Genomic DNA, 11,158 nt, shown 5'->3' on the forward strand with positions numbered 1-11,158 from the left:
TCCCTCCTTCTCTTCCTGGTTTTTATGCTTCCTGTTACCCAGCCAGGATCCAGACACGGGCGAGGCTTGAATGGCACCCGGAACCGCCCTGACTGCCTGTCGCACCCTCGGGACCGCTCAGCCACAGAGCTCGGCGATTACGTCACAACGCGGTCGTACCTGAGCCGGGCCGTGACGGTGCCGGGTTATACTTGCTATGCAAAACACTAGCTTTGAACAACGTGTGCGCTGTTCTTAAGAAGCTGTTGAATGCAAAAGAGGATCTTCCCTGCTGTCAACAGTATTGTGTATGGAGTTGATCCCCACCGGAATGAAAACAGGACATGAAAAAAGGGGCTTCAGAAATCAAATAATGTTTAAACGCCATACTTACAGGCTGCAGAATTGGAGACTACTTTGTCTTTGTGGTATTCTGCTTCCTATGGTCACATGCAGGTGGTTCGTATGAACACCTTTTGAGCAGTATTCCTTGCATCGCGAACTTATGTGCACAGCGGTTCCGCCCTTATTCCAGTTAGTGCGTAATTGCGCATTAATCAAAAAGCCAGGGTTCATAAAAACACTATTAGCTGACTGCTTAGTTTATGGTCGTTTTTAGGTCGTGAACATTTTCACACATGGCGGTCTTTAAAATGCCTTTAGTTTGAAGGCTTTACAGTCTGTGTTCCCCTTGCAGAGGTATAGACCTCCAAATGTTCGTGTCTGGAAAACAGTGGCGTAAAGATGAGACAGTGGAGGTCGTGAAAACATTCACAAATCATTTTATGCACAATGCGGGTAGTTTGATATCTCTGGGACGTTTCGGGAAAACGCTATTAACTCGTTCGCACAAGATGACGGGTTTTGACTGAAAGAACGGTGGTTGTGATTCTGAAGGTGACGCAAGAGCATTGTGTATGGAATTGTGACATGGACCCTGGGTTTCGGGTCAATTTTGCCATCGCCTGACGCAAAGTGCCCCGTAGCGCATTAAACACCGAAAAACAGAGAAATCAGTTCACTCCTTTAAAGCAGAACGTCTATAGGGTGTTTATATTTCACTACGACGGCACGGAATGGACATTTCAATATTATCAGTAAATGTTTTAGCACCTAAGGTAGAGACCCCGTGAGAAACATTTTCAAACATTCGCAGCTTAAAGTCATTGCACAAAACGCAAAAGGGAACCGTGTGATTAAAGAGGAATACAAGCGCTCGGTTTAAACCTGAATCAATCCCTATAGCCAAAATGACGAGGGACCTAAACTGTCAGACTATTAATATTTTTAAGAGAAACCGCAGGCTTTATATAAGGAAACTACAACAGTGTGAAGCTGGCAACATTAAGCAACGGGAACAGCCTTCCTAGCAGGACGCTACTATATAATCAGGTATTTTCACTTAGTGAGACGGGGGTTTTGCGTGTGCAAGGAGGGACTGTATAATGCCAGCCCACTGGACCGTTTCTCCCTTGTCATGTGATTCTCCAGAACAGCTTCACGTCACTATCATGTGACTGGGGTTTCGTATCCCTCAGCTGACGCTAGCCGGATCACGTGACAGCACTTGGTTTTCCCCCCTCCCCTCCCCTTCTTTCTCTCTCTCGAGGTCCTGGACGAGATTGTTGTTTCCATCATGGCGGACACGTGTGGTCAGGTGCTGCTGGGGTCGGGTCTCACAGTTCTCTCCCACCCGCTTATGTACATCAAGGTGCTAGTGCAGGTAAGGTACGAGGCGGGTGGGCTGTAATGGGCGGGGCGTGCTGCTGGCTGAAGCTCCTGTTCACTAACTTCGGCGGTGCTCAGTGCCCGCTGCCTGCTGGCCATCTCCGGAAGAAGAAAACCCACAAACTGACCCATCCTGGTCTGTACGACATGGTCAGAGTGGAGGGAAAAGGGCATGTCGTGTTTTGCCGTAACGCTGCCTGGTTCCTTATAAAAAAACATCGGCAGGCTAGCTGTGCCTATAGCTGGGGGGGGGGGTGTCATGTGACGTCATTCTGACACGAGGAAGGACGTGTTTGACCTCTGCCTCTGGCTCGCGCAGTCCTGACACGGGCCCCGGGGGAGAGGGGGTGCTGAGCAAATTTACAGCCGCTCGGGAGACATTCAGTGTCCGTGTCACCTGATGCAGTGGCTGCATGCAGAAATACAGTGTAGTCCTGCTTCCTCCGCAACGTGCATTAGGAACAAAGTTCCCCGGAGAAATCCTATGGCATCCCAGGCCGTTGCTCCGAGCTCTCCGACGTGCGTGTTGTCCTTTGGCCCGATTGCAGCGTCCTGCAGGTGCCTGTTAGGAGTGTGGCTTAGCGCTGACGGCATGCTGCCGGGGTCACCGGTAACCCCTCCTTTCGTCAGAAGCTCAGCCCGTGTGACGACCACCGTCCCTTAGCTAGTTACACCCGCGATCTCGAGTTGTTGGAAAGGACTGTCTTGTCAAAGAGGTGTGCGTGGCCAGCGAAAGTGAAAGCGCGTTGACGCTGACCCCCGACCCGCAAGATGGGTTAGGGAGCACGGCCGCGTTTGTGGAAAGTTATTTGCAGTGCCGTTAGTTTTCTGAACAGCGGCGTCTTGGAAGTTGGGATGTTCTGAGTGTCTGAGCTGGATTTCGAGTATGCGGTTTTGTTTGTTATGTGGAAAAGTTTAGGGTATCTTGGATGCTGCTTATTGGTTGTTGTGAAAAGCCTCTTCTGATACCCCCCCCCCAGAGTCTGATGTTAAACATCCCCCTGAGCCCTAGAATGTTATCTGCTAGCTCTTCACATGACGGATTCCAAAACAGCAATGTCTTTTCCTTAACACAGTGACCAAAATAGTACACCATAATCAAACTGAGGCCTTGCTCTTAAATTCTCCTCCTATGACTATACATCTTAACAGTTTGCTCTTACTGGCTGGAAGATATAAACGATGTATAAGCATAAACTAATACGTATTTGTCATAAGTTGCCTCTCTTTTTCAAAATTCTGAGGAGCTTGCAGAGAGGTCATGGCTTCCTAATTAACCCCCATCTCTGAACTGGCTTCATCACTCTGCTCTCCTCCCCACTGAGAGCTGGTGTGTGGGGAGCGTAATAATAATAATGATAATAATAATAATAATAATAATAATTCCTTATACTTATATAGCGCTTTTCTGGAAACTCCACTCAAAATGCTTTACAGATAATGGGGATCCCCTCCACCACCACCAGTGTGCAGCCCCACCTCCAGTCCCCTCACACACACTAGCTCTCAGTGGGGAGGAGAGCAGAGTGATGAAGCCAGTTCAGAGATGGGGGTTATTAGGAGGCCATGATTGCCATGAGCGTACTGGCGCAACATCCAGGTGGGGCTGCACACTGGTGGTGGTGGAGGGGATCCCCATTACTCGTAAAGCGCTTTGAGTGGAGGATCCAGAAAAGTGCCATATAAGTGTAAGCAAGTATTATTATTAGAATGTGTATTTAGCAGCTGTGACGGCCCCATGTATGTGCATTGTCATTTCTGCTGTGCCCGCTGGTTGACGGGGAGCCTCTTGGAGACAGCCCAGCTCATCTCAGCACAGCGCAGACGGCACGTTTGCCTGGTTTGCGTGGAGAGCAAAAGCCCGATGCCGAGGGGCACCTGAAAGACTCGCCTCACGTGCGGTTGATGAGCAAGGGAGCAGCTCCTTTATGTGATGAAGTGGGAGAGGTGAATGACTTGGGGTTTCGGCGGCTCCCGGTTGGCTTATTCCGCCTGTTTCCTTCTCTCTAGGTTGGGCACGAACCTCTTCCACCAACCCTAGGCAGAAACATCTTTGGCCGGCAGGTTTACCAACTGCCGGGCCTTTTTGCCTACGGTAAGATTCAGTTCCATTCAGTTTATTTTTATATAGCGCCTTTCACAACACAGTTGCCCAAAGGCGCTTAACAATGCAAGCGACCATACATGTGGTGAATACAAAACAGAAAAAAACAGAAGACAATGGAGGAGAGGAACCAATACACTCCTTAGTAAGGAGAAAAAAAACCTCTAGGGGTCCAAGGTCAACTGACTGCCCAACCCCTTTGGGCATGCTTACATTATACAATTAAAAAAAGGAATAAATGAATGAGGGTATTAATCCATCCATCATGTCTTCTTTATGTCAGTACTCCATGCAGGTCTCTATAGACCAGCAAAATCCTCCTAAATGATAGCTCTACCCACGATGTCCCTCTTGGATCCATGGCAGTGATGCAGCATCCAGCTCAGATGGTGCCCAGCCTGGGCACCATCCGGAGATTCAGGGAAGAGAATAGGATAGATTCTGGTTTCAATTCAATTCAAGTTTTATTGTGCCATTGGGGAAATTGTTTTTGGAATAGCGCTAATGCACCAGTCTCCAGTTACAATGTTTTCCTCCTAATCCTGTTTTCGTTGTTAAAAATATATACATGGATTTCTGTGTCTGTTGTGCCATGCGTGCAGTGTTTTTGTTTTGCAACCTTAGCGGGAGTGTGGTTTGTTAAGCAGACTGCTGAGCTTATTCTTGCCTGGCTGGGATGTTTTCAGTTTGCGCTTTAACAGGACCGACTGCCTCTTGCTTTCTAGCTAAACACATAGTGAAGATTGATGGGAAAGCAGGTCTGTTCAAAGGCCTGGCGCCTAGACTTTGTGCTGGATCCATCGGGACCATCGTCCACAGTAAGGTCCTTCAGGTAGGATCACATTGCCAGTTATTATGGTGCGAAACAAAAAAGCTACGACTGGTAATACTTAGCATGCAACCCCCTTTAATCCACTCCATCTGCAGCCAACAATTAATTAATTATTAATTAATAATAATTATTAATTAATTAATTATTTAATTATTTAACTCACCCCATTATTTATCTGTTAGGGTGTTGGTGGTGTCGAAAGTGTTGCAGTGGAGTGGACTGAATGGCCTCCTGCTCTGTGATAATTACTGCTCCACCAGCTCCGCTCAGAGATGTTCAGGTGCTGAGTTCAGTCTCAGTGCGATGTGGAGCGACCCTGGCCTTCTTTCAGTTCGTCGTTTTTTTTAATTGGCTTTTTTTTGCAAAGTCTGCCTCTTTGTTCAGCGTTCCGACTGTGGCCTGAAGTAGCAGCTGGAAACCGGAGTGCAATGTTACCACTCTGATAAGATCACTTTATCGGCCATATACAGTTTCTTGCATTAGGAATTCGTCTTTTCGCAGACCCCAGCTTGCTCTCCATGAGACACAGAGACAGGGAGAGAAGCTGGGGGTCAGAGCGCAGGGTCAGCCAATTATACAGCACCCCTGGAGCAGTTGGATTGAGGGCCTTGCTCAGGGGCCATGGGATTTGAACCAGCAACCTTCCAGCCACTGATCCTTAGCCACAGAACCACCGCTCCGCCCTAATGTGATGGTGAGGAAAGAGAGAGGCTGTCTGCATCTCCTTGCAAAGCCTTCAAAGCCTTCGACTGAACACTGGCTGTGTGTACAGAGACCTGGGCATCCGCCTAATGGCCAGGGTGGTGTGTGATAGGATCACAAACCTGTGTCGAGCTTTGCTCTGTCTGGCCTTTAATTTGTAGCTCTTTGTGGGCCTGGTTATTTCAAGAACAAAACTGAAGTTAAAATTAGGTTGACTTTCCAATGACAGTCCAGAAAAAATATTCATGGGGGTCCCCTTTTAATTTTCCACTGGGCCTTCTGAATTATTTGTGTTTGCTTATCTCAGTCTTTTTTTTTTTTACAGAGATACCAGGAACAAGAAAAAAATAATGAGGTATGTGTTGTTTTTACTGTTGGCTTTTGAAAGTAGCATCAGCAGGAGAAAGCATGGAACTTACTATATATGGTATTGTATATAGTGATATATATTGTATATGGTTTAAGGTGGACTTGTAGTGTGTAAAGGAACAAGGCTTTAGAATACAGACAGATGCTCTCAATTGCTCACCCATCTTTTCTTAGTGTTCAAGCCTGTATAGTTATTTCATTTTGAAGTGTTAAATAAGTACAGTGCCTATAACCTTATGTAAAAGGTCATATCAAAGATCAAACCAGTTGACTGTTGTTTTTTTTTTAGGAGTCGGGAAACTGCAAGAAAGATGACATCTCGTCGCTACAGCAAGTTGTGAATGAGGTGTGTGAATTTCAGTCTAGTGAGAGAGGCTTCTGAAGCAGTGTAGCATTTGCTACCATTAATAATACCTGTACTTCAAAATGTTTTACAGTTTTTTTTTATTCTGCATGCTTCTGTTCTCAGCTGAACTTCATAGTTTCATTATGGAGCTCTTTCCCTGCCTCAGTGTAATTCCGGCTGTCGGAACAGGGCAGCACAAGGATTTTGGGAAGGAAAGCCTTCCGAGTTAGCTGGGGAGCGCATGGCGTCTGTGGCACGAGTCATGCAGCAGCTGATAAATAACGGTCTGAGTGCACAGAGTAACGTCTGGAGTCAGACAGAGGCCCAGGTCAGGTCAACACCTTGAGCCAACAGCTTATCGCAAAATCCAATCCCGGCGCCTGTCGGAGGGTCTCCGTTTGAGGATGAAGCAGGAAATCTTGGGCTGGCAGACAGCCGCCAGTCCAGCGTGGGGGTTAGTAACGCGCTTTGGTGTAGGAGATGTTGTGATTGGATCCGGGCTGCGTCTTTGCAAAACGTGCCAAGGGCCATAAGGGTTACATAGATCTCTCTCTCTCTCTCTCTCGTCTGTTTTCTGATTCCATCCTTAGATTTCACCCCCACACATTGTTTTGTTTCTCTCCTATAGGGGATTTGGCTATGCATGTTCGTCTACTTGGAAGTTTTCAGTCTACAAATTTCTGAAGCCGATTATGTTCCGTGTTTTCATATCGGCTCCTTTGATTGCTCGCGCCGCGCGCACGTGATGCTTGTGTTTTTGTTTTTAAAGTTGCTTTCTCTTTCCCCTTATCACAGACAACCAAAGAGATGGTAGCACGCTCCTGTGCCACGATTGTCACTCACCCCTTCCATGGTAACTGCACTCACTCGCTGAGCCCGTGTGTTTGTCATCTGCATGCACACTCCTCGCCATTCACCAGCATACTGTAGAGAAGTGGACCAACACAGCAGATGGGTTCATTTCTTTGGAACAACTGGACCGTAGTTTGTGGGGATGTTATTTTTTATATTATCTATTAAACAAGTTTAATGTCAAGATCTTTGTTTTTGTTGATTGCACCTTTAAAACTGATTGAAACTCGTCTTTCCAGCTCGTTTCCCATTTCTTTTGTCTGGTTAGTTGGTGCTAGTTAGTTTAGCCATCAAACTGTGATTTTTATTTGGAACATCTGTGTGTTACGGAAGAGGTCTGCTGTACCATTAAAGCTTTCTTTCTCTTTTAGTTATCACTCTGAGGTGTATGGTGCAATTTATTGGAAGGGAAACCAAATACAGGTTAGTTGTAGAAGGGGCTCCTTACTGTTTGCTTTCTCTGTACTTCATTCTGTCTGCTCATGTTTTTTTCATTGTGTTTTTCCCCAGCGGGGTGTTCGACTCCATTGTAACCATCTACAAGGAAGAGGGAATTCTGGGATTTTTTGCGTAAGTATGGGACTGGTGATTAGAGCAAGCAGGAAGCGCCTGGAATTTTTCTTTGGTAGTATCTGGCAGAACCGCAGTTAACCAAATACATATTCCCAGGGGAATCTTGCCAAATAAATTGATATTTTATCCTTTAGGGGCGTAAGCACAAGTATAATTTGACACAAGAGAGCTCTTATGGGTTTTTGTGTAAACATGTTTGTATTTTTTCCAGTGGCTCATCCCACCCCTTTTAAACTGTAGATTCCCTGTCTCATCTACAAATTACTGTATACTGTGATGAAAATATGATTTTTATTTTTATTGTGAAACCATGATCTGTCTCACAATGGCTGTGAAGCAAGCAGAGGCACAGATGTATGTGAACATTAATCTGTTACAACCTCTTGTCCTCTACCAGGGGTTTAATTCCTCGCCTGCTAGGTGATATTTTGTCATTATGGATCTGCAACATGCTCGCACACCTTGTCAACACCTATGCAATAGACAGCTCTGTAAGTACAGTCGCACCTCCTTGGGCAAAATCTGCTCTTGTGCTTGAAGTTTGGGTTCACACAGTATTTTATTTTTTTTTTAAACTTTGTGCACGTAGTAAATCGCCCAGGATTATGGCAACATCTGTTAATCAAATATTTCGTCACTGTTGCATGCACATCACAACATTCAAGATAGGATCTCGATATGTCATGCTATTCTAGAGTCTTGTTTCAGCTGTTTTCACCTGGTGTAAATGTGTGAATCTCGCGTTTGCCTCTGTTGCGGGATTAGGATTCAGACAGTCTTGCTGCTCTTTCTCTGCATGTAAAAACCAGGTTTGAAGAGCAGGCAGTTTGCCGTTTGCAAGAAACAGAAGTGCTCTTTGGCAGACTTTCAAAAGAAAAACTGCCAAAGTTGTACCCTCTAACTTTCTTCTTTAGATCGTGTGTAATAATGTGTCTTTACCAGAACATTATGAGAAGCTAGTAGGAAACCTGTTTGTAGGCTGTTGTGATCGTAGATTCTTAACATGCTTCTTTTTTCACAATCTGATGCAGATGAACCACATGGGAGAAATAAAGAACTGCTCTCAGGCCATCACAGGTGTAAGTAAATCTGTTTGATTCAGAGTATATATTTCATGATCATCTTAAAATACCTAAAAGAGGGGAGGCCAACCCTATTCCACCGTGCAGTCTTAAATCAGCAATTTGCAGTTTTGGAACAAGGGAATTTGGATTGGTTCAGAAAGTTAATTGGTTCAATTAAGGCAGGAATGGCCAGCTGTTTTCTTTGAGAGCTATAGTTTGCTTGTGCTTTCATATCCATTGACCTGTAAGCTACCTAATTGAGGAACTTGCCTGCTTCAGTGATCAGAACAAAATGGTTCCAAGTGTTTCGAAATTGATGTGTAAGGGTGGCCCATAAAAACTTAATGGAGTTAGGCTCTGTAGGTTCAGGGTTGGCCAACACCATGGCCTAGACTGTAAACGTTTACAGCCTATTTCGGTATTGAAAACTGCACACTGTGTGCCTTTCAATAGTATTCCGATAATGCAGCAAATAACGAAACTGCCTGATTTTAAAGCATTATGTGGGCCTTCTTTGTAATTCCCAGCACTGTTTGTTTTCCTCTTTCAGTTCTTTGCGAGCATGCTTACGTATCCCTTCATGTTGGTGTCCAACTTAATGGCAGTCAACAGCTGTGGGTAAGTGTTAAAATTGCTGCCAGCAAAGCAGTGTGGGTAGTGGCAGCCAGGGCCTGATCCAGATGCCTGCTGGCAGTGATGTCACACCTGACCTGGGGGAGAGGGAGGTAGTGACTGTAGCAAGCTCTGTATTGGCTCAAGAAGTAATTACATATTGTTGTCCTTTTTACAGTGTAATTTGCACCACTGTAACAATTTTCTTTTTACTTTCCAGCCTTGCGGGCGGCCTTCCTCCTTATGCTTCAGTATATCCTAACTGGGTGGAGTGTTGGAGGCACCTTAGCAGAGAGGTAATTCGACTTGTCGTTAACAGAAAAAACGTTTTATAATTAGGGTTGAGAATGAATGTTTTTACAGTATCGTGGGATTCTCTTGCTTCTGTTGGAAGGGAGGGGATCTCTTAGGCAGTTAATATTTTTAATGAAATCATCTTCAGAGGTATTTCTTTTAGGTTTCCCTGCTTGTTTTAAGCCATGTTTGCACTGTGGTACATACTTGGGAAGTACCAAGAGTTAGTCTTCTTAGTCTACGCAATTTAAATGATTGCTTTCTGGAACGTTAGCCCCAGCCGCTGCAGGGGTCTTGAACCCTGGTATTGAAGAGCCTACGAGCGACTGGGGTCTGACACCCTGGTTCCGTAGACCCTCAGTCCAGCAGGTCTTATACATCACCTTAAATCATCAGGTTCTAAGGACCTAAACAGGTGCTTTGTTCAGTTAAGTCATTAAGACATCATTTGAAACAAAAATTAGGAAAACTTGCAGCCCTGAAGCACCAGATTTGCCTTAACTAGACAAATTACTTGCATAATTGATCAATAGCGTACATGTCCCTAACCTTTAAAGAATGGGAGATTTAGGATGGACTGTAAATTTTACTGGATTGGGACACTCCAGGACCAGGGTTGGAGACTGCCGCACAGTGGACTCCTCCAATGTCAATCATTCGATTTGCGACAGTATCGCTGATTATGACACCTCTCTCCCTCTGTCTTCACAGGGCAACACGAGCAGAGGAAACAGTCTATTCTTCCGAAAGGTGCCGGCTGGGAAGACGTACGCCGTGGACCAGCAGAGATTTTTTTAAATGATCGTGGAACAGAATCGAATCTAATTGTAATACCCTAACGTAATATTTGAGGAATGAAATGGAAATTATCCGATTGTTTGTATATGCATTTGTTTACAGCAACATGCTCAAGGTTTTTTTAAAAAAAACAATCTGTCAAATTCTGAAACCAGTAAAGATGTGTATGCATTATTTTATGACAATGAGAGCTGCTTTGATTGTAAAGAAATATATTTTAAATTTTTGTCATCTATAAAAGTACATGTAAAGAAAGGGTTCAGGTAAAATTTCCGTACAACCCAACAGAAATGTGTATCTTAAAGACCCACAATTCAGCTGCATGTTTTGCTGTAGCTATGTGTTTGTGCTTGGGACCAAGCTAAACACTTAACTGTTGTTTTACATCAGTTTTATCGTGTCGGAGTACTTATTGTCTTGTGTCAGCATGGGTGCTTGAGTTTTCAGATTGAATTGAAGTTAACTGGTCTCGGTAGTTGTTAGCTACCTCGGACACAACGCAAATTTCGTCACAAAGAATAAGTCTTTTTTACTGCAGCTTCATATTGGGTACTGGCTGTATGTACTCTTTCACCTCATGTGCACATGAAATATAATAGACGTCTGGAGTTCTGTGAAATGTTCGAACTGTAAGATTGTCCATCTGCTCGTTAAAGAACTTAGGATCAAAAGGAATTGCAGAGATCATGCAAGCTGTTGGAGTCAAAAGGGTCATTGTAGATCTTTTCTGAAGTGTCATTCTTTAAGAATAGTACCTTTGGTGAGCATTTGCGAGTCTTATAATAAAGAGGGATCCCACCCAGTAACAGAAAAAAGTCCTGAAACCAATGCAATAATAAAATGAAAATTTAACGGACATGCTTGTGAAGAGGCAGTGCTGGTGTTTTTTTTATTTTCATTCATTT

General features: G+C 44.6%; 1 protein-coding gene across 1 annotated transcript; it reads left to right on the forward strand.

Moving 5' to 3' along the window:
* Nucleotides 1–1,531: 1,531 nt before the first annotated feature.
* mtch2 (mitochondrial carrier homolog 2) lies at nucleotides 1,532–11,113 on the forward strand. The gene is made up of 13 exons (XM_088935067.1): nucleotides 1,532–1,702; nucleotides 3,718–3,802; nucleotides 4,537–4,643; nucleotides 5,671–5,700; nucleotides 6,004–6,060; nucleotides 6,856–6,913; nucleotides 7,284–7,335; nucleotides 7,423–7,482; nucleotides 7,883–7,976; nucleotides 8,517–8,564; nucleotides 9,100–9,167; nucleotides 9,382–9,457; nucleotides 10,167–11,113. Exons 1-13 carry the CDS (start codon nucleotides 1,616–1,618, stop codon nucleotides 10,251–10,253), a joined length of 909 nt encoding a protein of 302 aa, XP_088791193.1. The 5' UTR covers nucleotides 1,532–1,615; the 3' UTR covers nucleotides 10,254–11,113.
* The last annotated feature ends 45 nt before the right edge of the window (nucleotides 11,114–11,158 follow it).

The sequence above is a fragment of the Atractosteus spatula genome, chromosome 16 (genome assembly GCF_055471065.1).
Source record: "Atractosteus spatula isolate fAtrSpa1 chromosome 16, fAtrSpa1.hap1, whole genome shotgun sequence".
Lineage (NCBI taxonomy): Eukaryota > Metazoa > Chordata > Actinopteri > Semionotiformes > Lepisosteidae > Atractosteus > Atractosteus spatula.